Source organism: Rhyacophila brunnea, unplaced genomic scaffold (genome assembly GCF_057557595.1).
Source record: "Rhyacophila brunnea isolate RB1 unplaced genomic scaffold, BYU_Rbru_1.0 scaffold_1, whole genome shotgun sequence".
In the NCBI taxonomy this organism is placed as follows: Eukaryota; Metazoa; Arthropoda; class Insecta; order Trichoptera; family Rhyacophilidae; genus Rhyacophila; species Rhyacophila brunnea.
In genome coordinates this window covers 39,630,576-39,657,783 of record NW_028232751.1, presented here as the reverse complement: position 1 = coordinate 39,657,783, position 27,208 = coordinate 39,630,576, and the positions used below count along the sequence as shown (strand labels likewise).

Below are 27,208 nucleotides of genomic sequence, written 5' to 3'. Positions count from 1 at the left end.
ATGCTTTATGCTGTTTATAAAAAGAAAAGAATTCTTTCCTCGTCAGAACTTGAAGATGTGCATAATTAAGTGGTTTATTGTGTTTACCTACCTATTCATATTAAAAAAAACAAATATTAATAATGAATTGGTTGGTTAAAATAATATCTTTCGGCGTTTTTTCGATTTCATGTTATTATAAAATTGAACTTTATATGTGTAAATAATCCGTAAATAAGTATTTTGAAGATTATGAAATTACAAACAATATAAGTAGGTAAACCACTTGAAAGGTACTCACATACCTAATTTTTATCTTATATTATTGTTTCAAATGTGTTGGTCGATCGATCTTTAATAATTAGGTGTAATTTATATTAATCACGCCGTATACGTAATAAATAAAATAAGTCTATAATAATTAGCAAACTATACCGTATTCAGTACCTACTTTATTATATATTATGTTGACAAAGCGGATTTGTATGTAGGTGTATATTATTATTAATACACCATCGTTTGAAATAGGTAGTAGGTATCTTCGACTTAAAATTGCTTATTCCATTTTTATTACTAAACGTATTTTATAAAAAACGCGCTAACTCAGATTAGATGAATTTCAAGAAAAGTTGACTTAAAAAATTCAGCATGGTGCATAGGTAAATGAATATTTTTTTCATATTGTGGTATATTTTTTTACATTAATTTAAAAATAACTGGAGTAGAGTGAAGTAGATATTAATTTAAGTCGAAATGTTCATTTGTTAAAAATTTCACCTTTAATTTAAATGTGTATTTCATCAATACATATTTTTGTTGAAAGATAGATAGTATAGCTAACTTAATACATTATTATAAACATTATTATAGACGCTATACTAAGAGATGTCACGGAGACTTGAAGCTTTTGAGATGTGGCTGTAAAGACGCATCCTCAAAATTTCTTGGACTGACCGGGTGAAAAATGTTGAAGTTCTTACTCGAATAGGGAAGGACCACGAAGTTCTACGTAGTATCAAAACCAGGAAACTACAGTACCTCGGCTACATTATGAGAGGACAAAAGTACAGTATTCCCCAACTTGTCATTCAAGGAAAGATTAATGGTAAGCGTAGCAGAGGACGGCGCCGCATTGCGTGGCTTAAAAACCTCCGTGATTAGTACGAGTGCAGCTCCACTGAACTATTCCAGGTAGCAGACGACAAAGCTAATATTACCTTGATGGTGTCCGACCTCCGCTAGGGGATGGCACAGTAAGAAGAAGAAGATAAATATTTATTTCTGAAGAAAATGTCACAAAAAATGAAAATGTCAAAAAGGTCAAAATTCACTGTCGGAATATGAATCATCATCATCAGGGGCGCGACAACCCGGTGTGGGTCCTGGCCTCCTCCAACAGCTCCCTCCACCTGTCCCTATCCAGTGTGGCCGCTTTCCAATTTGGTACCCCCAAAATACGGCAGTCACTGGCAGCTCCATCTAACCAGCGAATCTTTGGCCTCCCTCTTCTTCTACGTCCTATTGGATTGCTGGACATCACTCTCTTTGCCGGTTCATTGTCATTCATACGGTGCACATGACCTAGCCATCGCAGTCTCCCAATCTTCATTGATTGAACTGCGCTGCAATCTTCGTACAGTCCGTAGAGCTCAGCATTATATCTTCTCCTCCAATTGGTGCCATCCCTGATCGGTCCATATATACGGCGGAGAATTTTTCTTTCAAAGATGTTCAGGGCTCGTTCATTTCGCAGAGTTAATGTCCAGGTGTCCGATGCGTAGGCGAGCACTGGCTTTACAAGTGTTTTGTAAAGAGTGCTTTTAGTTCGACGAGATAGTAAGCGGGACTTAAAATGTCTTAACAGACCAAAGTATCATTTATTCGCAGACATGATTCTCTTGTTGATTTCTTCTGTAATATCATTATGTCGAGTTACAAGAGATCCAAGGTATATGAAACTGTCGACCGTATCAAACTTGTATGCACCAATATCTAACTTTGGTGCGACTTCTCGTGGTGTGACATAGACAGGCATGTATTTAGTTTTTGCCTCGTTTATTTGTAAACCCATTCTTTTGGCAGAGGCTTCTAGTGCTGTGAATGCCTTTTTCAGCGCCAATTCTGATATGGCAATGATGTCGATATCATCGGCATACGCCAGCAGCTGCACAGGCTTAGTAAATATCGTGCCGCTGCCACGGGCATCAATCTTTGCATCCCGTATCGCCTTTTCTAGCGCAATATTGAAAAGAAGGCATGCCAGAGCGTCACCTTGCCTTAGGCCATTCAGTGATACAAATGGCTCGGATATTTCCGCTTGAAGCTTTACCCGGCATTGTACTGGTGTCATTGTCATCTGAATATGAATACGTATACCTTCATCGGAATATGAATACGTATACCTAATATAACAAAAATAGTATAAAGAATTGGAATAAGTAACAGTGTAAACTTAATAATTATATATCCTCTTTGACAACAAAAGTCAATACCACCACCTGTCGCCTGACCAAGGCTGTTTTTCAAGCCAACTCGATTTTATTTTATTTATTTTTTACGAGTTGTATTTTTTTGTGTAACTACGTCGAAATATATAATACCTATTATATAAATCACTAGGAAGCCGATGTTTGTGATAGGGAATTATTTTTAATTTACCTGTGGAAATACCTGGGTACGCGCTAAGGCCCCAGGTATTTAAAAATAATCTAATCTAACTACATCATTAGTCAGGGGTTAAAAATGATTGGTCATTTTTATGAGAATCATACAAAATATTATAATAGCGTTAAAATATTTTTAATAGGACAAGAATTTCGAAAAATGCCTAACTCATCGGCTAATAGTCTAAGGGCAGGGCCATCCAGTGGATTCGTCCAGATTCATTATACCTAGCCAAACAAAAATATCAGCAAAATATAATATAAAACACTGGAGTGATCCCGAAATCGATAATTCAATACCTACTTTGATTTAAAATACAAAAGCCGATTGCCAATAACGCGTCTGGGCGCGAATCCTGTTGGATGTCGTATTTTTTTAGTTAGGTTATACTGGGTAATTATTGAGTTTGGAAGAAAATAAATCATTAAATCGACATTAACTGATTATATTGCAGCACGTATTTATAAAATAAATAATTATTAGCATAACACAAATTATGACTTAATATGTAGAAATGAACAGAATTTAATATGTATATTGAATATATCGATGACCCAATCAGATGAACCTTTATAACTGCGACCGGTTTCGTCCACCCAGTGGCTAGTCTAGTCAGTACGATAAAAAATTGCTTTTTATTAAATTAAATCAATAAAACAATTCATTTCTACCATGAATTGACAGTTAACACAATAAAAGAAATATTATATTAAACAGAATTATAGGAGTGAACACAGTTTGAAAACCCCTTTTTTGGAGAAAAATAGGTTTAATAGTATTATCTCGATCAGGGTTGGCGAACCTTTTTACGTACGCCGGCCAAAATTTCCCTATTATAATTTTTCGACTGTCTGACACACCGAGCAGTTTTTCATGAGAAAAAGATGAAAACCAGTTTTTAAGAATGCTATTAAAAAAGTTTAAAGATTATATTACCGGAGGCCAATCGGCGGAGGCCAGTTCGCGGTGCCAAATCGTCCCATTCCCCGTATATCTGCCTCAGGATTTTTCTCTCAAAGCAGTCTACCATTTCAGCTGCTTTCATATTTAACGTCCATGACTCGCTCCCGTATGCAACAATGTGCGTATGACGGTTTTATATCTTAGATCTTCTATAGATGTATAATTGTATTTTCACTGCTTTTGCATGTTTATATTATCGATGGCTCAGTATTGAACGGTAACAAGTCAATAATTCGACATTTTGAGATATTGGTAGGTATCAAATATTCGTGAAAATGAGCTCTTGCCAGTTTTATACGAAAACAATTCGAAATAAATAATTTAGATACCCCGAGAGCCAGTTTTGTACAAATGCATTTTGAATTGTTTCCATTTAAAAGTGGCGATTAACCATATATTTCAATTTCGAATAGATACCTACATTCTGACATGTTTTCTTTTATAACTATTTTTTATAAATATTAAAGCGTGATTATCTCAAAACTACTCTTTTCGTTCTCTTTTTATATTTACATTTTTATCGTTTTTATTACTTTTTTATTTATAATAATGTTTCGTGTCATGCTGTGAACGTCTTAAACTTATAATTTGTAATGCCGACAATATGTTAAAAATAAATTGAGATTGAAATAAGATTAAAGAATATACTACTTAAAAGGCAGTACGAAAGGCGTATTATACAACCAGGAAAATAAATATCCATGGACAAACCAATTCTCCCAAGATGACGTCCATGTCAAAAAGCAGGACAGGACAACTTCCGAAAAGGTGGAAATCTCCAGCGAAGTTGAACGTAAAAAATATAATTGCTAAGAAAAAATAGGCGAACGAGCCTTTAAAATTTTATAGTTGAAGATGCAGAATAAAGTACCTACGTCACACGTCATCTTGCCAATCAGAGTTTCGAATAATTATTATTAGGAATTATAGGTTTTAGTTTAGACATTACGTAGCGCTTCTAATTGTCAATCTTCCTTGTAGGTTTTTCTTATTATGAAAAAAACGTAAACACGATGAATCATTGTAAAATTTCATCACGAGTTCAAGTGCTCTACCGTCTAAGTACATTGTACAAATTAGTGTTTTAAGTATTTTGATTTCATATTGCCACTCTTTCATAAAATTATGCCAATTAAACGAGAGCGTAACCAGAATAAATATTAGGGGGGCAGTGGCGAAGGGTGGAGTTAGGCTGTTAAGATCCGACATAATTTTTTTATTTATTTAAAAAAAGACACGTTGAGCACATAACAAATTATTAATTCAAGACGTTCGCAACATGACATTTAGAATAAGTAAATCAATTGGAGAAAAAATAACAAAGCAAAAAAATAAAAAACAACAATAATTAAACAAAAATACAAATTAAACAATGAAATAGAATTTAAAAAAACAGAATGCATTGCTAAAATGTCTACATCTCTAGGGAGTGCATTGACCAGCCGCACAGCCCTCGCTATTGGTGCCTGGTGAGCCTGACATGAGGAAACAGCTTTCACCCAAAATAGCCACGCATGTAATTTACGGGTGCATAAAAATTCAAATTTACCAGAATAACGCGATTGGAAACTATACCACGTGAGAGCAGGAAAAAATGCTTTAAGAGCAGAAGTTACCTATGAGCTTCAAGAGAATGAAAGGCGAGCATGCCTTGAAGAAAGTTAGTCGGAAAATACTGATTTGAGAAGCTGTCAAAAGGAGAGTAAATTCTTGTCAAATTTGGGATCACAGAGATTATAAATATAATTTTTTATCGTAAATATTTCACTATAGTTAACAACAATTTTACTGATGGTTTTATAAATGTGTTTAAAAAATAATAAATTTAAATGATCTTAACACCACTACACATGGATGTACTGAAATATGACTATATTCTAAAACATTAGATCGAGAGGTTTAAAAGAATACTATTTTATGTATTAAAAATACTTTATGCAGTCATCAAATGTCAAAAATAAATAATAAGGATAACAAGGCTTCAAAATTATATAAATAGATTATCTACAACGTTTAAGGAATGTCCAGGCCTATGCTCTGAAAATACCATAAAATCTACATTTTATGTTGAAGTTATTCTTAAGGCCATATTCCATTGGCAGACGCACAGACCCAACCCGATCCAACGATCGACGCCAACCGTCGTCGCTAGCTATTTGCAATTACACGCAACGATTCAATCTCGTTGGTCCTTGATTTGATTGGTTAAAATAATACTAGTGTTGCTATTATTAAAAATATAGGTTGAGTGAAAACTAGATATTTCTTAGGTTGGTGGCTACACTGAACGCATTCCCGCGCAATTTTACGTCAACAATAGATATGGGAAATGAGTCACTTAATGAGGACTCCGACCGAATAGGTTAATTACGGATAGGGATTTGTTCGGACAGATTAGGTCAATTGTGTCTTTTGTTGCCGTAATAAAATGTATAGTACTAACCTGGCAGCGTGTCCTTCGCATCCACGTTTCTTCCTATACTTCGCGCGCACTCTCGCATATCTCGTTCGCCTCGAACGACATATTCCGTTCGCCGGGCAGCGTATCCTTCGCACCTACGTTTCTTCCTATACTGCGCGCGCACTCTCGCGTATCTCGTTCGAGGCGAACGACATATTCCGTTCGCCGGGCAGCGTATCCTTCGCAACCACGTTTCTTCCTATACTGCGCGCGTACTCTCGCGAATCTCGTTCGAGGCGAACGACATATTCCGTTCGCCGGGCAGCGTATCCTTCGCAACCACGTTTCTTCCTATACTGCGCGCGCACTCTCGCGAATCTCGTTCGCCTCGAACGACATAAGCGCCAGGTGACACGGGACCGATTTGTTCGCTGGCTATAGATTAATTTTGAAGGATACGTTCGTTCGAGAACGACGCGTGTCTAGTCAACAAAACTGAGCTGTCAGCTGTCAAACCTAGCGAGCTTCAGATCTGTTAAAATTTATGCGGCCGTTTGACATTTATAGAAAGTTTGTATACTTATTGTTAATTTACATCATGAATAACTGGGCGAGCTTGAATCTCCAAACCAATTGAGTAATTCGAATATCGAAATCGAATAATCCAAAGACTAATTTATTGTAGCGAGTATGGCTATATTTCAACTGGCTCAGGCGGTCAGGACTCGCCGTAAACGAAAACACTGGGTCAAAAATTGGCTAACTGAAGAACAGCGTGATCGTCATTAAATATGGCGAGTTTTTTTACGTTCCACACTATATCTTTGGCGTGTATTTATTCGACGAGGACTGTGTCCTCGGTGATACTCCATATATATTTTTTAAGTTTTCGCCATCTTCTAGTTGTTCAGTTGAAATCGACCGAATGAAATGAACGACCGTTTGCATGACTCAGGCGCATATTCGGCTATTTTCGTACGCTTTCGGCAATCTTCGCTTGATAATGAAAGGATCGCACGACGGATAATAGAAAATTTTCCACTTTCGACCCGATCGCTCACGATCCTTGAAAACCATATAGAATAGAGTTTGACAGTCGTGGCAGACGATCGGGCCAGACGCAATCTGCCAATGGAATATGGGCATTATATTATCCGTTAAAAGGTTCGTATCATTCAACCTGAATCAAACAATCAAACTAAACCATAGACAATATACGTACAAATTGTATGAGTAGAAAATACACCGGAAATGGTTTGAGACTTGACGTTTGGTTCAGTATATCATTGAAAATCAAACCGTTCTCAGACCATCAGAAATGGTTTGACATGAAATGTCAAACCAATTCGAACGGTTCATAGACGAATGACGATCTGTCAAACGTCAGAAAAGCGTTTCCGTGGACATTCCACCAAACGGTCCCAAATCCAATAAATGCAACGGTGCGATTTGATCTGTTCAATTCTGGTTGAATGATACGAACCTAAAGTTATGCTGGGTGCAGTGTTGCCAACTGTACTATAATTATAGTACAATACTATAATTTCATTCTGCAAAAAATGTAAAATACTATAATTTTACGCCAAATATGCCAAAATACTAAAGGATTTAAGTTTAAAAATGTTCCTGTACTATATTTTTTACAGAAATACTATAATTTTTACGCCTTTGTACTATAATCAGCATAGAAAAAGATGGCAACACGGTTCAAATGTCAAATGTAAAATGTTCTTTCGCGATTAAAACTGTACGTCGGTTCCATATTTTTTTGCAACAGATACATAATACCTGTATTAATTATTATTTAGATTAAGTCATGTCTGTATTCAATATTGTTCGGCCACTATATAGAGTTGGAAGTGCCGTGAAACCGTTGTTTGCGTATAGATCTAACAATGTATTTCGGAATGTGCGATTCGGACCATACTCGACCCAAGCTCCGGAACGCAAAGGAATATTGAAGATAACTCTAATTGGTGCAAGCTTTGGTGCACTTATCGGAGTGGGATACTCTGGATATACACATTATAATATTAATCAAACTAAAGAGTTGGCATTTAATAGCAACAAAGAGCCCATAATTCTTAAACAACCGCCCGCTTATAAACCGACAAAGAAGGTATTTAACCCCTTTTCGTTTACATTGATATACTGCTATTTATTTTAAATTTGAAATATCATGATATCTGTTTAATGTAACAACTTTATTTACTATTTCTAAATCTAACTATTATGTTTAAGAAGTACATTGACTATCATAGCTGAACGTAAAATGTAATGTAATATGTAGATATACGAATTTTAGGAAAGTTACAGCACATTTTAACCTCAATAAAACTGGAAAATAGGCCGTAATTCATATTTTTAAATGTAGGATTCACACTAAACATTTTTTTTCAAACCATGTCTGATCCTATGACTATATGGGCCTCTACAGAGTGGAAGATGCGGAAGCTTGGTGTACTAAAACCTCCTCTAGCGCCTCTCTATTCATTCCTCTGACAATGAAACATTTGTCGTTTCTTAGTTGTGTTTGCTGTAAGTCGTTTAAATGCAAAAAAAGTGATGGTAAGAAGATTATAAGTTGTACTATGAAGAAGAAAAATGACAAATATTGTATATTCTGCCCATAAACAATGTTCACGAAAGTATCGTGGAGATGATAGAATTGATCATTTGACATTTCAATCTTGCCATGTGCCGTATGTCATTGTATTTGATATTTCTGTTTTTATCAAGGAAGTGGGAAATAATATCTTCTAGTCTTGCCAATACTCTCACAATACCTAGACAAAATAAGGGGGCGCTGCCGCGGAATCTCAAGATAATCTTGTCGCATTCTCCATAATGGTGGATTCTTTTCTATAATAGTAATATGGCACGTATTGTTGATTTTTGTTCGTCAAATTTTTAATACTTGACATAAAATTTCAAGGGATTTTTTTGGTCACCCTTGAAATTAAGCAATCTACATGCAATGCCATTTTTGAACGTATGATCCTGTTCTTTGCTTTCAACAATTTATGTTACATTCTCTTTTCAGATACTTAGTGAAACTGACAGTTCAAATCTTCAGTTGGTACTATTCCAGTATCAAACATGCCCATTTTGCTGCAAAGTCAGAGCATTTTTGGATTCTAATGGGTTGTCTTACGAAGTTGTTGAGGTTGACGCGGTACTTCGTCAGTCAATTAAGTGGTCGACCTATAAAAAAGTCCCAATACTGTTGGCCAAGACCAAGAATGGTTTTGTGGTTTGTATATTTTTATTATATTATTATTTACATTAGATATTATCTATTTTATCACAAGACAAAGACTTGAAATGTTTTTCGGAGTTCTCAAACCTCTATAATTTTTAAATGTTCAGTACAGTTTTTTGCAAAATAATAAGTGATGGATTAACTTGTCAGTGTTCGGCAACTTTCATTTGTATTGTCCATCCTACCACTTCCATACGCGGGTCTGAAAACTGACATAATTATAATGTTCGACTTTTGAATGGTTGTCGATCATAATTGAAATGATTTATTATGTCTTTAAGAACATGTAGAATAGTTGAAACTGCAACATTCTTATAGAAATCTGGTTTACTAAATTATGAAATGAGAGTTCTGGTGCTGAAATAATTATGCAGGATTCAGGTTTGGTTTGAATTCTTTTAACAGCTTAAGTTCTAAAAGCCTTTTAAGCCCGGTCGCACATGAAAACTCGTCTCGACTGCAACACTTGGAAGTTGTAGATGTAATTTTATTGTCATTCACAAAACACATGTGACTTAATGTACTGCTGCACATGGCATTGGTGGGACACTTTTGGTAGAAAAAAAATCTGCTTCTGGCAAATTCTAACAAATTCCACTTCACATGGGTAAATTGAATAGCGGAATGTTGCATCAGCGCATGTGCTGAAGCTGATTTTTCTTTCATTTCGGCTAGCCGCATTACATCACTTTCAAGGCATGATCTCGCCTGTGCGTGTGGAAGATAGTTGCAATATTGCCGGCTGTTTTGCATATCCCAGTTGAGACAATTTTTTATGTGTGAACGGGCTAAGGTGGCCAGTTCGTATCAATGAAATCCACGATAAATATTTTCTGATAAATTTGGTGCTTTATTATCGTCGGTGTTTTGTAAAAAGGGCGAATTAACCAAAATGCTATTTTACAGGAGGAGGATTTTTAACTTTTGACATTTATTTGTTTATTACCTGTGGATGATTATAAATATCTAACAAGTTTATAATAAAGCTTAGAAAGAATATTGTCATTATAATAGGCATTATTATATAATATTTTAAAAGGCCTAATTTATGTCACATTCGCTTTTTATTTGTAATTTTAATTAATTTAATTTTAGTCAATTATCGTTTTTAAGTACTTTTTTGTGGAGATACAAATTCGCCGTTTTTACACAACAAAGCTAGTGGGGTACATATTGTATTTTCATTAAAATCTCGATTTCACCAAAATGGTTGATTCGCCCTTTTTACAAAACACCGACGTTATGTTGTCTAAATAAAATTATAACAAGGAAATTACCAGATGGCATTGTCACCTGTCAATTCTCGGATGTTGCTTACTCTTCTTCCTGTCTCCCCCTCTGACCTTCGCCATTTTCAGACTCAATTTTTGTGCGGTGCTGCCTGGCTGAGTCTTTGTAGAGTTTCCTGACTTTGTCCAGTACGCCATTGCTAGACTACTTCATTTGTGAAGTGGCGATACGTAGCTAATGTTTCTTCTTCATCCATGATGTTTTGGTTGATTTTGTTTTGGAAAATACACTAATTTCTTATCTAATTGTCACTCTATCGATTTTTTAACACTTTTACTTTGATTTATCCACTACTGAAATATCTTCAATTTGAATCGAGCATATTCTTATTGAAATTAACATTTTTAGAGATATATCATTTTCAAAATCGTGTTTTCTATCTGACACCATAATTATTTATACTTATCCGTCAATTTGTCACAAATTAATTGTAATGTCATTTTAATAATCTTTATACTCAATATGTTAGTACTGCACTGTAAGCATCTTTTAAACTATTTTGAGAATATCATTTATTTTCTTTCACGACCCGATTGCAATTAATGAGTCATTTATTTTTACGTCAGTTTATTTTTCAATTTCAGAATTAGGGTTTACATTTATTTTTTTCTTTCACCTAAACCCATTTATTACGTCTTCTCCCTGTCTCGTTTTCTTCTAGACATTTACATCTCATCTAAATCGAGAGAAATATATGAAGCGCCTAGTTTCAAATCCCCCTAAAACGGTTTTTGAATTTTTTTTAGTAAGATATGTATTTAGATGGATATTTTTGTTATCTATACAATGGCCAATGAACTTTAAAAAACGCCAAAAACAGTCAATTAGGGTGAATTGCAAAACCCGTAAAAATGTTCGGGTGTACTTTTCAAATACGTACCCGTAAAATGTATAAGCCAAAATACTGTTTGGAATGTACGAATTAAATAATAAATACATGAGACGTCTAATTACAAAAAACGACAAGTCCACAATTCAATATTTTCGGGAAACAATGTTTTTATGTTTCAAGCTTCAATTATTTGTATTAACATGAGATTATTTTTTCCGTTGTATTCTATGTCAAAATTAGAACCAAATGAGAATTTGTTTCAGCCGATAAACTCTTAAATGTAATCGGTTAGGTACATGTTCAAACACGCGCGTTAACATGATCTTACTCCCTACTTCAGTTTTAGTTTGTCAATTTATGGCTACGGCCGTATGTTGTAGCTTAACCACTGGGGAATGCCAAAAGAAATGGCATATTTCAAAACAACACTACCTTATTCTTAGGTCAATAATTATTATAAAGCAATCATTATTCGTAGGATGTTTATCACACTTGAATGGTCAAAGACATAGCTTATAATTAGTATCTTTAGAATTATCTTCAAATGTGTTAATCTTGCCCATTTTTTTAATAATAAAATGTCTAATTCTTGTAAAATTTGGGATCACAGAGTTTATCAATATAATTTTTTATTGTAAATATTTCACTATAATAATCCGACATAAATTATACTAAAAGTTTTATAAATGCATTTAAAAATTAATAAATGTAAAAAATCTCAACACCACTGCACATGCATGTACTGAAATATGACTATATTCTAAAACATTAGAGCGAGAGGTTTAAAAGAATACTATTTTATGCAATAAAAATACTTTATGCAGTCATCAAATGTTTAAAATAAATATAACGGATAATAAGGCTTCAAAATTATATAAATAGATTATCTACAACGTTTAAGGAATGTCCAGGATCATGCTTTGAAAATACAATAAAAGCTCCATTTTGACCTACGCTGAGCATGTCCCCCCTTAAGGGCCCGCTGAAGAGCCCGCCGTTCAAATATAATTCAGTATAAAAAGGACCTTGGCGTCTTAACTACGTCAATTTAAATCGATCTTTTCGCATCAGAAAACAGGGCTGTCAAAATAATATTAAGCATTCATATTTTTTAAATGTTAATTTCATCATGGTTTTTAATCAAACCTGTGCAAGTACGTACTGATAACTTGGGTGGATTTTGTAGCAAACATACTATTGATATATATACGGGTATATTATTATTATAACCCAATTCAAATTGAACATAGGTTGATACTCAAATACTATTATAGTATGTTTATGATTTCGAAAAAATAATACGATGGTATAATTAATCCATATCAATTATTTGAAAACATTACATTCGCACTTTGCACAAAATTACAAACACATTCGAAGTTTGCCGCACACGTACAGACCACGTGATATTTGTTTACGCAAAATCGTCGCTTTTCAAAATGGCGAATTTGATTACCAGATTTTACTGCGATGAATCAGTATGTTCCTTTTTGTCTTTTTTTATTCGTAGGTTTGTTTACTATGTACACCGAGAAATTTCCATTTATAAACTCGGAAACGATTTTTACAGAAGAGTTTTGGAATATAATGCAACCAAAACTGGAAAAAATTCTATCATGGGTGTTGACTTCCTGAATTAGCTAACCCCAGGTCCATGCCACTACGTGAACCACAGTGGATATTAAGCCATTTCCACACTGGCAACAAGTTGCTGGCAACCTCATTAAATTTTACGATACTTACCATAATTGCTTAAGAAATTTTACAATAATTATCGTAAAATCTAACGAGGTTGCCAGCAAATTAACTTGTTGCCAGTGTGGACCCGGCATTAGATGCACAAAACTTAAATAATATATATTATAAATAAAAATTTAAAATTATAAATATATATTATGATTTATGTCTTCGACAGCCCTGATGAAATAAATGTGAAATATGAGTCGGATCAGTCACAGAGCAAATTTATTAACACAAACAACTTTGACACGACCTTTTTATATTAACTAGTAGACCAGATATTATGGACCACATGTTAAAAAATCATATTTTCAATTCTCAAGGCCAATTCTGTAGAACGTCCTCTTAAGAGATATGAGTTTTTCTCTCAAAACTACCTAAAATCACTTTAGGTTGCTTTGAAACTAGGCGCTTCATATTTTATATGGTATTTTTATTATCTATTCGTTTCCTATTTATATTATTAACTATTGTTTTATGTTTTTTACAGCAATTGAACGATAGCAGTATCATTATATCGGCTCTATCATCTTATTTGATGGATACATCCCAAGATCTAAGTGAGATTATTGATTACTATCCATCAATGTCAGTTGTTGATGAAAACGGGAAGAGTACAGATGAAGTATTGAATAAATATTTCTTAATGTTCAGGGACCTTCAGAGAACAAGAACTCATGAAAAATTAAAGTAAGATTAACACATCATTACAAAACAAACTCCCGCAATAATATTTGAACATAATTGAATTAAAGTATTATTACTGTTGTAGTACTGAGCGCGAGTGGAGAAGATGGACTGATGAGGTACTTGTTCATACACTATCGCCAAATGTGTACCGTACGATGGATGAGGCGTACCAGGCATTTAATTGGTTTGCTGATGTTGGAGAATGGCGGGAACATTTTCCAAAATGGGAGTGCGACCTAATGATAAATGTGGGTGCTTTTGCTATGTGGATGATTGGAAAGCGACTTAAAAAAAGGTATGTCTTACTCAGGCAATAATTCAGGACGTTTTTTGTGCGTGCTACAGTGTAGATACATAACCGTAAAAGAATTAGACCACATGAGACTATTGGTTTCAAAGTCAGTTACCACCATGAATATTTATTTCGTGATGATTATGAAAAACCGACGAGGACATTATTTAGGACTGTAAACAGAATATTTTTTTGCGAACGTGTTAGTAAATAATTGGAAAAGGTGAACTGCGAAATCAAATGAGATAAAATGCATTATAATAATTATTATTAGAGAATTATGTTTAAAACCCTTTGAATGCTAAACAACTACTGGGCTAATCCGTCAGTGGTATGAAATTTTTTAAATGTGTTTAATTTTACTGTTGTGTAACATGAACAATAGATATATTGCGACTGGACAGATCTATAAATGATTTTGTATTACTGTGTTTTGTTATCTGGTCAGTATTTTTATTTAAAAAGATTATATAAATACAAAACACAACATACAACATAAAACTCTTTATCATTTCCAATATTTTAAATGTTCTTTTAAATGACGCTACCACCATTCTACCTACTGCGTATCACGCAAACTTTTTGGTTAAGCTCGGGTAATTTTCTAATTCCACTATTCTGTATTTACCCTTGCGTGTGATTATGTGCATCAGATAAATTATGTTTTCCTACCATCCAACCTTTTTCATTAGCGTCTATAATTTGAGATATGAATTGATATCTTGATAATCTTGGTTCATTCATATTCTCTATAGTTTAGATTAATTAATTAATAATTATTAATTAAATAATTAATAATAGATCATGTCCGATCCTAATAAGATCATATGTGCCTCCACAGAGGTTTGTATTAACACATTTTTGTTTTTACGAGAAATGGATGTCAGCCACTTGCTCAACCTATTAGGTCCATACTCTGACTCTACACAAATTGAAAAAAATATGTGTGCTTGCCAGACCCAGGATTCGAATATGGGACCCATGACGTTATAGGCCGATGCTTAAGCTGCGCGGCCATCATGGGACTTAAATTGAATTATGTAGATTCATTTCAAGTATTTCATTAACACAACTTTTTTCTAATCGTTCACCGATCTACATTCATCTAAATAACAATAATCCATCATGTCTGATGTGTTAACACCACCCATGTATTTATTATAAATAATTATTATAGGTGGCTTTGTTATCGTCTTGTTTTGATCATGGATAGTTTTTGTTATTGTTATAGTGCAGTCTTCACCAGCATTATCTGTTTCAGTTGGTTTGGGATTCATCTTCTATTTCTTCTCATTTTTCCCGGTATATAAATGTTACATCATAATAAATATCGCGCCATTGGAATACTCGTAAAGAAATTGTTGGTAATTAGGAGATAGCCTTTTCTCAAATAACCACCAACATGCCAACACCAACACAACAACATGCTTGACGACAGACTTGTGTCTTGACTCGTTTATGGCATTTCAAATTTGATACGCCACTTATGATGTCTTCTGTTTGGCAAGTATTGTAGAAGTTTTATATGATTTTTCATCCCAACCAGCGATTCATTAATAGCAATGTACTGATAAGGCATGTAATGATGTTAGAAGAGAGTATTGGTACGATCAACTTTACTTGCTGAAAATTTAAAAAAATCCAAGAGTGTGTTTCGAAAGGAAAGTCGGTCTGTTCAATATGGTCGCCACAAAGCCCATTTTTGTTGTTGTCTTTTCTATATAATATGTATTAATTAGAATTATTTCTGTTAGTTCACCGTGGTCCTTTCCCCCATTGGCAGAAAGTCTCTGTCAACTCAGTCAAAGCAAAGTTAAGTGCGTGGTATCCAGGCTTGGGTATCTGCTCCTGATAGATTACTAAGCATAAACAACTACTGATGTTCACATCTAAACGTAGGGCTTTGTGAACGCTGTGGTGCAGGGTAGATGTGTTGTTGACGATCGTGACGCCTAATGATGTCCCTTCACCGATTTCTGCATTCCACTGTCCGGATTGATAGTGTAGTATTATCCTTTGCTTGATTACACAATAGTTGGCTTGACTCGGCTTGAAATATAGTATAGTCTCTCAGAACATATCTGTGTGCGAAAGGAAGAGGGCGATAAGTCGAAAATCGGTACTTTTCAGGAGAGGCAAAACCAAATTTGCATTTTCGAGAACATTCTTAAAATTGTAATTAAACCAAACATAATCATTTTTTTGGAAATTTTTTTTTGCACTTGTCTATTAAAATTGATATACTATGTCATAATTATATGAGATTTTCATTAGTTATGGATTTTACCATATTTTTTTGACATATCCCTGGGGTTGACAAGCAAAACTCATGACAGTCTTTATCGATTAAATGTTTTTCTTCTCCTTATTAATTTGCACTGAACCACTGTAACATTTAGGAAGTTCAAGGGTAACATTATTTGCCTTACCTCGGCGACTAAAAGATATTGACTGGAATTGTTGCAAATCATCCAGGCTATTTTTAAAAAGGATGTTAGATATTATTAGCCTCGGTACTTTTTTTAAATTGAATCCACTTCACCTGCTGCCTCAAGAATTTATCTCCCGCATTATCAATTTTCTTCAACTGTAATGGACCCTTCAAGAGGCTGGCAAAATTTAAAAACATATCGTTGTACATTACTTTGACTACAATCTTATTATCTTTTTTCGTACAATTTCTAACTAGATTGTACCAGTCTTTCGGTCTCTCGAACTTTCATCTAGTAGAAGTGCTTGTGTATTGGTCGATGTACTCGCAGCATGTCTGCAATCAAAAAACGGTTTAGTTATTATACTAGGAAATCTTTTGTCTATCGATAGCTAATACAACGCCTCGCATCTTAAAGAACTGAATAAACGTTGTGTAGATACATTTATCTAAAATTAATACCCTGATTGTTTAATATGTATCATCAAATTTACCTTCATTATCATCTTCTGCAATGTGTGCAATTGTAATTATGTACAAGGGCTTGTGTAGGGGTCAATATGTTCTCAGCTTGAATAACTGTTTTTCAAAAAGGTTTTGTTATAATAAAAACACTAAGAAATTGTTTATCAATTGATAGTTAATACAAATCCTCGCAACTTAAACAATTGAATATTCCCCACTAGTCTTGAGATTTCTCGACAATAGCATAGTTGTTGAATACCATTAAATTTACCTTCTGAATCAGAAAATGGCATCGTGGCTTCAATTTATTGGGCTACTTTCGACTGTTCTTCGGTAAGACTACTGGTCTGAGAAGCATTCAGTATATCATAATTAGTAGCCAATTCAGTACCTACCTGCAATAACACAAACATAATCAATAGTAAACAAAGATAAATATAAAACACTTCCCTGTAATAAATACTATCACTTCAAAAATCAATTATTCATATGACATACATATTGTTTTGTACTAATGGAAGATGATAATGTAATTTGAAACTTAAAATAATTAATTTGTTGGTTTAAAGAATTATCATCACTTTAATAATTGTAATAATATTGAGGTTATGAATAGGGCCCGGATTTATATGCTAGTGCATGTTTTGTTACTGCCGTATTCATACACTTTTGAATCGCACTCAACGTAGTAAGCGGTTTATCGGCCAAATAAGAAACCTATAAAAAATGAGATGCGCACAGGAATGCGCACGAAAATGAAACATGCCGGTCCACCTCCTGTCAGTTTGACACATGACAGGAGCATACTTATATACATACGTAAAGAGTCGGCAAAAATGAATTCATTACAAGTTTTTTGTTGGTTAGAATTGTCATTATACTATAATATATGTAATACATATAATTATAATTAAGAACCCATCAATTTTGTAGATTTGGTAGAGCATTTGCGAACTTTAACTCTTTTACTCCCAGCTGATTTAGCCTAGCATATGCGAAAACTCCCAAGCGTTTTTTGACAAAAAATCGTCGATTTAGTTTTTTTTAAATAACTAATTCTACACATGTTTTAAAAATTTGAAACTTTTTTTGTGTGTTCTCAATGGTGTATAAAGCAATAATAAGTAATAATATTGATAGTTTACATCAATAAAACAAAAGAAAAAAATAATGTATCAATATTTATTTAGAAACGAACGGATAAAACTATGTTTGAACAACAAAACAAGTGTGACAAAATTTTTTTATTTATAATTGATTTATCAAATTTTATAATATAATCTATCCTTATGTAGTAACAGAAAAAAAAAAAACAAATTATTATTTATCTATGAAATAGAATTTTTATAAAGTAATCAAAAAAAATCGTTTAGTTTCCAAGGTATTCAATTCACGAAATCGCAAGAGAATTCGATACAGTATCGACGACTAACTGATATGGAATGAAGTAATTTCAAAAAATAAGTCTCAAAGCACTAAATCATTTATAATAATATTTATATTCATGTATTTTTTCACCATCTTACCAAAAGTACAGTGGCATCCATTGTTAGTTCAAAAATTACAAACTTCATTTTGTAATGTGATATATGAATCATAAAACAACTAAAAGAAATATCAGTTATTATTTTTATGACCCTCTTTGGTCTCAAGTTCGACAGCAGAGCAATTATGACTTGTGAGTTAATAGGGTGTGACATAATTATAAATAAAGCCGACACTAAAATAAATGTTACTCACACTCAACACACAGTGAATATAATGATTCGTCTACACGAGACGAAATATGACGAGAAAAAATTTGGAATAAATCGTAAATTTGGTTCCATACTTTCGGCCGATGGATCGGCCCAGATGGAGTTTTCGCATAGGTATGGTGGGCCGAAATATCGGCCCCGTGGGAGTAAAAGGGTTAAACAGTAATTGTGCCGTTTAAAAAACACATCATGAATTTTAATCCATGGTTCGAACCCGTGGTTCGATTACTCACTAAAGACGTCATAAAAATGCAGTGTTTCCCATGGATAAGATGGATTTACGTGACATTACGATAAAATAGGTACTACATAATAATATGAGCCTACTAGGTAGTTACTGCGTTATTTAAGATATTATATATTCAATTGGAAGCAGTCTGCATTGTTTCAAAATATCACCTAAACTGTAATAAACAAGATTAAAATCTCAAACACACTGGTAAGACTGTCATAGGCTGATTGGTATATGATAATTATTAGATCCTTTTTCATTTCTGTATGGTACATTAGGATGGAATTCTCGCAGTTAATAAACGTCATCTCATAACATAAATGAAGTTAGCTGTGAGACAAAAGTGTGGCAACTCGATTCCTAAATAAATATTTATATTGTTAGAAGTATAAAATAAATATGATGTCATAACTAATAAATTATTTGAAGTACATGATAATTATTCATTTATAATTATTAAATTTATATGGTACCGTTTGCACATTTTTACACCTATTCACAATTTTAATATTTTAAATTAATTATCGGGGAATCAAAATTTAAAAATTGGTAACATTAGTCTCGGCATGACGCGTATTACGTCAGAGACGTGACGTCACTATTCATGGCATCATCAGGCAAACAAAAACCGTCTCAAAAAATTGAAAATTGATACCTTTTAACTTATTTTTTTTTTCTGTTTAGTTAAAAAAATGTTTAAAAAATACATGCATATTTGAGACGTTAGAGCATATTAGAGACATTAGTGCATATTTCATAAATAAATGCATATTTTAGGGCTTTCACATTTATAATTTTAGTTTTTTTTAATTATTTTATCGAAATATAACTAAATTAGGTAGGTAGATAGTTTAGATGCACTTGCAATTTTTTAATGGCATAACCGAACTGTGGATTCATCAAAAAGTCAACTCGGACGCCTTTATTTAAATTTTGCCCAATCACCTCTGTGGACGTTGAGAGGTCGTTTTCCGCATATAAACAAAATACTGACCGATTTGCGGAAAAGTTTAATGTATAAACACATTGAAAAAAAATATTTTAACTTATTTTTTCAGACAAAAAACAGCAAATAATATTTAGGAGTAGTTGTGTGTAGTGTGTCATTTTTGTTTTTTTAATGGCCCACATGCTCAGCGTACGTAAAAATGGAGCTTTTATGGTATTTTCAGAGCATAACCTTGGACTTTCAAAAACACGCACGTTACCATGATCTTACTCCCTACTTCATTTATCGTTTGTCAATTTATGGCTATGGCTGTATGTTGTAGCTTAACCACTGGGAAATGCCAACAGAAATGGCATATTTCAAAAAAATACTAACTTATTCTTAGGTCAATAATTATTATAAAGCAATCATTATTCGTAGGATTTGAATGGTCAAAGACATAGCTTATAATCAGTATCTTTAGAATTATCTTCTTATTAATTATATTCTTATTATTATCTTTAAATGTGTTAATCGTGCCCATTTTTGAATAATAAAATGCCTAATTCTTGTCCAATTTGGGATCACAAAGATTATAAAATATAATTTTTATCATAAATATGTCACTATCTAATGTTAACATTAATTTTATTAATGGTTTTGTAAATGCGTTTAAAAATTAATAAATCTAAAAAATCTTAACACCACTGCACATTTATGTACTGAAATATGACTATATTCTAAAACATTAGAGCGAGAGGTTTAAAAGAATACTATTTTATGTAATAAAAATACTTAATGCAGTCATCAAATGTTTAAAATAAATATAAAGGATAATAAGGCTTCAAAATTATATAAATAGATTATCTGCAACGTTTAAGGAATGTCCAGGGTTATGCTCGGAAAATACCATAATAGCTCTATTTTGACCTACGCTGAGCATATGGGTCCTTAAGTGGTATTTAGTTTACATTGCATTTCTTATTCAATTCGACGGCCCCAGGAAAAACCATTGTAAGTCTGAAAATAGCGTTTCCGGTTTTATTCGCTTTTTATAATATTTAATTTTTTATGCATGTCCTGTAAAAAAATCAGGTCTCTAGCATAAAAATTGACGAAGTTAGGTTTTTGACAATGGTGCTATATATCTACATATCGCATCGACCAAATTTGTGTTCACAGAAATATCCGAGGAGTATAGTCATACCTCGATAACAAAAGTGCACTGCGCTTTATTTTACAAATAAGAAGGTTTTTATACTTGCTATAACATTCTTTTACGGAGATTTAAATAAACGGCATGATTTATATTGACGTATCACAATAATTTAAAAAACATATTGGTTTATCTCCGAAAAATATTGGTATTTGCAGTAAGTATTTGCATTATTAGTTTAAAAGTTAGTCAATATTATTGTGTCAGAAAGTTAAGTTATTATATTATTTAATATAAAACAAATACAAGTAACGGAATTAATTTTCACTTGCCTAGCTACTTTAAAAAACTTCTCAGTTATTAATATTATCTTAAAATTTGAAGTACTTATATTAATTTTGATTCGCTTATTTAAATTAATTCACTGCATGATAAAGACCTCTTCAAGCTCTCTCTTACTCTTTTCGGTTGATTACTCTCCCATATAGATACTCAACAAAACAATGAAGTAAAGTTTCAATTTGAAAATATTATATTATTTAATAGAAAAATAATATCATATTTAAAACGTTATTTATATATAATTATATTTAATTACTTTGCAGTTACCTACTTAACTTAAAATTAGTTTGTAATATTCTAATATATAAATTTAATTTACATAAATACCCAGTAGAAAAATACATATTTTAATTAAATATTACTATCACTATAAAATCAAATATTTTGGACCTAAAAAGGTAACTACCTAAAATATTTATCATTAGTAGAAAATGACATTCCATATTATTTTGGTTAAATTAATCTTGCACAAAGATAATAAAAAATCACTATTATCATGGTTCAGTTTGAAAACATTACTAATTGCTGACTATTTTTTTATGATCCAACCAAGTTAAATAATCCTTTTCATTGCATTTTGAAATGGAATTATTTATGAATGGCTTGCTTTGGAAATAGTATAATAGTAATGAACTTCGTCTAAATATCATTAACACGTGCGTCAGTTCTTAGTATTTTTGAAAATATAAAAGGGTACACATTAAGTATATTATGCATAATTTTGTATTTTGAATATTCTTCAAAGATAGAAATTACCCAAAGGATTATATTATTTTATTACATGCCATTCGCCGAAAGGGATTAAGCGGCTGGAATTTTTGAAGACGTGTAATTGTTTCCAATACAATTTGAAAGTAACAATAAAATTTTAATGATCAATAATTGCTAAAGCATTTTATGCTTATCTAAGTGGATATATTTTGGAAAAAGGATGAAGTAAAGTAAACAAAATGATGTGTAGGTATTTTGAAAACAAACCCATCGCTGGTGATTGGGAATTTTTAATATTACCTACTAATTAAAGACATATATTATAATCTTAGCATTGGTGAGTGGTGACATAATTTTCGATGTTAGTTAAATTTGTTCAAAATAAATATACAGTGTTGCTTTTAACAAACAATAACATTTCTATAATATTTTCATCACAATTTGACATGGCTTAATTGAGTTTAACACTATAGATAAGTACATAAATATTATGTATCTATAGTTTGTGAAAAACTTCAAATATCAATTGGATTTGAAAAGTCTGTAATGGTAAGTATGTACTTAAATTCATATACTTACCTCCTATTCACCTATTGACTATGATTTTTATAAATTATGAAAACCACTTTAAATAGTAACTACCTAATTATTATTTCATCCAATTTAAATCGGTCTGAATTATACATTTTGTAAAACTATCAAAATAAATATATGAATGGACAAATGATATAGGAAACTGTGTTTCTTTGAGAAAATTTGTATTAAAACTCTACGCAATCGATACTACGAAGAACATACTACCTACTTGAATGCAAATTATTTAATTTTTTTCAGTTTATAAAAAAATGCAAATCCACACCAACAAAATAAATTTGATTATTTAAATTTGAGAGCATTAGTACACATTTATTCCAACCTTTTAAATAAATAATAAAAATCATAAAACATCATATTAATTAACGTAACTGAGCTCAATTAAGAAATATACCTACTGAAGTTTATGTTGACAATAGAATTTAATCAATCTATATTTAATTATAATTGGCAATAACATTCATATTAACGATAGAGATTAAAAAATACAAACGATAATTAATATGGTCATAATTTATATGAAATTTTATAATCTAATAAGTAAGTGTCCCTACTTGTTTAATTATAGAAAGGTATTATAAAATTATATGCACAAATAAGGATACTCTTAAAAAAATAGAAGGTAGGTACTGACAAAGGAATTTCTCTTGTTTATACAGATACTGTATGAATATCATTTTAGATAGGTACTAAATCATAATTATCCAATTGGCTTGTAATACAAGCCTAATAATTATATTGATTATATTTTTTTATAAAGATTTCTGATGATGAACAGTTGACTGCGGTCTCATCTGAGAACGAACGTAATAAATCTCTCTTTCATTAATAATTGTTAGGTATACATAACATTAGTTATTTTGTTAATACGTAGTTATAATTTTCAAACTAGAAAATCTATATTTTTGCAAATAGTATAATGTTTAGATAGGTATATCTGTGCCAAATGTTCAAGAATATATTTCAGTAGTTGTTTACTACCTACATTATTATGTTCAAATAAGCAAAGCGGTTAGTGATTTATATTATTGTAATAAACCGTACATATGTTTTTTCTAAAATGGTAATTACTTATTTAAATAAAACTCATTCCCTCAGAAATACAATGATGCAGTTAATAGAATTAGTATATAAGCAATTATTTCCTTAGTTTTCATAATTAAGTCAATTACTACTAATAAATTAAAATTGTCTTAGTGATTTACATGGCGATTAACATTATGTTTTTTCAACAGTTTTAATGAAAATTGTGTTATAAAGAATAAAAAAACATTTCTTTTAGCTATTTTTTAAATCTAATAGTTACCAATGTTATTTTCTTATATATAATTTTACTTACTTATAATTTCTTATACAACTTCTTTATTATTCCATTATTAACATTTTTCCTGAATGTTTATTGTTTCGTAATGTACATATTCTCATTATTTATAAAAACATCAATAATAATTTACAAAAAAATTTAAAAAATCATACTTAAATACTTTTAAATTATAAAAACTCCGTATAAAAAAATATATATGTCAATATATCCTCATACTCTTTGTTAAAACTTTATAGACACGCTGTATTATTTCGAGTTAAACATTGCGCAATGATGGTTCTTCCGTAAAAGAGCATTATAAATATAGTTGTACTAAATGAAATCGTATAGAGTAAGAAAAACGTGACGTAAAACAAGGTTACATCTCAGAGTATGAGTCTGTTACGCGGAGTCTGTAATCTATTTCGTCCGCGCAAAAGCATGTTGAATCAAGTCAAAGCACCAAGCGCGTAATATTATTCCAAATAAAAACGATTTTTTGACATTATCTCAGCTGTTTATTAATTAATCAACATTAAATTTTAATAGGAATATAGACAATAAATTGGTCTATCTGATTTATTTAAATAAGATAAGAAAAAACTCACTCATTTTATATGATGAATTTAATAGCGTAAATATTTAAGTTTTTTTGCTCTCCTGAACATTTGTGATTTTAGACTTACACCGGTTTTTCCTGGGGCCGTCGAATTATTTTTACTTGTAAAAAAACTTTTTGAAAATTGTAATTGATGAACTTTATAATTAACTATTTCTTTTATTCAACGGATAATTCACAAGATTTAAGAATGTACCATTCTAATTATTGAACATACATAATTTATGATTTATGATACATGATTATTTGTATTTTTTTTGTTATTGTATTATATTGATTAAGTTTATTAATTTGTTATTCGATTTTATATCAGTAATATTGTGTGAAGTGAGTATTTACAATCTTTCATAAAAATTGTCAATTTTTAACTGCATATTTCTTCGGTTTTAGTGCATATTTTAATGATTTTAAGTGCATACATGCATGCATATAATCATGTTTTTTGTTGCATATAAATCCGCTCCCTAGTTATGACATTTACTTACTTGTATTATTTTGAGACATTTCCTTCGCACGCCTCATGATTAATTTGATTCTTTCACGAGACATGCTAACAAGATTGAATTATGGCTTATAAAATAGTAATAGATATATTACTATCAAAAATGAATTGTAGATAGAACAATAACGAACTTTAACGTTTGACAACCTAAAAGCGGGAACAGCAAATAGCGATGACTCGAAGTGGGAACAGAGCCAATGGTCGAAAGCAATGTGGCGTTGGCGCGACTGAACGCTGTGTTCCTTTCGGCGTTTGACAATATCAATAGCGTTACGCAATAATATCCAAAGCAATTTGATTAAACATAGGTAGTTATTGCCCTCCCAATGGCATTACTAATGGCAGCTTAGTTTTAGGTAAAATTAAGAGTGTATTTATATATTATATTTTTCTGTATTTTTGAATACATTCACTCTAATTATGAGTTATCGAGTAATCGACACACAATTATTAAGGTTAAAAATATAAATTAATAATTTAGGAAATATATAATAATACATTGAACGCTAAAGACGCGCCCAGCGCGTAATGATTAAGGTGGCCATTCGATATAATTAGCATGTTATTTAAATGTGGTAATTAAAAAGTAATTATCTAGTCAGCAGTCAATGTGTAATAAAATATAAATGTTCCCAAGCGGTCACCCATCCAAGTACTACCCGCGCCTGATGTTCTAGCATGCTCGTCCGCGATGATTTGAAAAACTGTGATAAAATAGTAATGGTAACATTTCTGTATTACACTTGATTTTGTGCACACAAATTTTAATATCGTGGCAAGCGGTAAAACATATACATGCTAAAATCCCTTGTTATCATTTTCTGAACCATGGAATACATCTGAGTTTATACACCAATATGTTATAATATCTGATCTTATGGTTAAGCCCATCTCCATTCTAATAGTCACAAAAGCTTTTATTTCTCCTACTGTTGTTGTACATAATTTTTTTACTCTCGAGTGGTTAGGTGAGGTAAGGTTGGGTTGGGTTCAGTATTTAAAAAAAAAGAATGGTTGATCATGATTAACTTACTTATACATAAAACTTGGTTACGTATAGCTTTACTGACAGGTTTGTTTATAATATTCTTGATATATAAATGTTATTTTTATTTCTTTCAGACATAGTCTCAAAGGAGACGTTCGCCAATCATTGTATGATGAATGTAACTACTGGACGAGATCTCTCAAAGAAAATGGCACAAAATTTATGGGTGGATCAGAACCTGATCTTTCTGATATGGCTGTGTATGGTGTTTTAAGCAGTATTAAAGGATGCGATGCGTTCAAAGACGCAGTTGATAATACTAGAATTTATGTTTGGTTTTCGGCAATGGAGGAATATATAAATAGTCATAAAGGCCATATTGTAAATTAATTTAAAACCAAATGTGGTTTTATAAAATTATATTTTCAGACAGTTAAAATGAGTTCATTTTTGGGAGTAATTTTGTCATTTTTAAAAATCAACTTTATTTATATTTATCCAATCGTGTAATTATTAAAATAGCATTTAAATATTCATAGACTTTTATTGATGTAGTTTTTTGCTTGTTTATATTGTAACTCCGGGAAGGTGGAAGATGAGGATTTGAGTTTGAGTACTATGGAGTCATCATTTTTGTGGTTTGTATGTGGGAGAGACATACGTGAATTGATCTCGTATTATATGTGTTGATGGATATCAAACGCCGTAAAGTCCACATATTTAAAAAAATGACTTTTGATATACGTTTAAAAGAGTATGCAAATCTGCACATTATGGTATACTGCAAACCCCCAAAAGTCCACTAAGTTACGTATGAAATCACGTTTCGAAATATCAATATTTTTTCAAACCACCTTAAGTCCACAAGCTAAAGGTGAACGATGGCACCTATCATTTTCCTTAATTTCTAAACAATTATAACATAAAATGGATGTAGAAGTGGATTTTGTGGATCCAGACAAAGCCAGAAAGAGGTCGAGCACCGAAGCTAAGAAGAAAAATCCTTGTAGCCATCGTGGGTATTAGATTCAATTATCTTACAATATCTCACATGTTACAACCATTTG

At 32.0% G+C, this 27,208-nt stretch overlaps 1 protein-coding gene across 1 annotated transcript; it reads left to right on the top strand.

Annotated features, from left to right (window-relative positions):
• Positions 1 to 7,723: 7,723 nt before the first annotated feature.
• On the top strand, positions 7,724 to 26,671 carry Su(P) (prostaglandin E synthase Su(P)). Its single transcript, XM_085943783.1, has 5 exons — positions 7,724 to 8,126; positions 9,051 to 9,260; positions 13,622 to 13,821; positions 13,904 to 14,116; positions 26,276 to 26,671. Exons 1-5 carry the CDS (start codon positions 7,824 to 7,826, stop codon positions 26,529 to 26,531), a joined length of 1,182 nt encoding a protein of 393 aa, XP_085799909.1. The 5' UTR covers positions 7,724 to 7,823; the 3' UTR covers positions 26,532 to 26,671.
• The last annotated feature ends 537 nt before the right edge of the window (positions 26,672 to 27,208 follow it).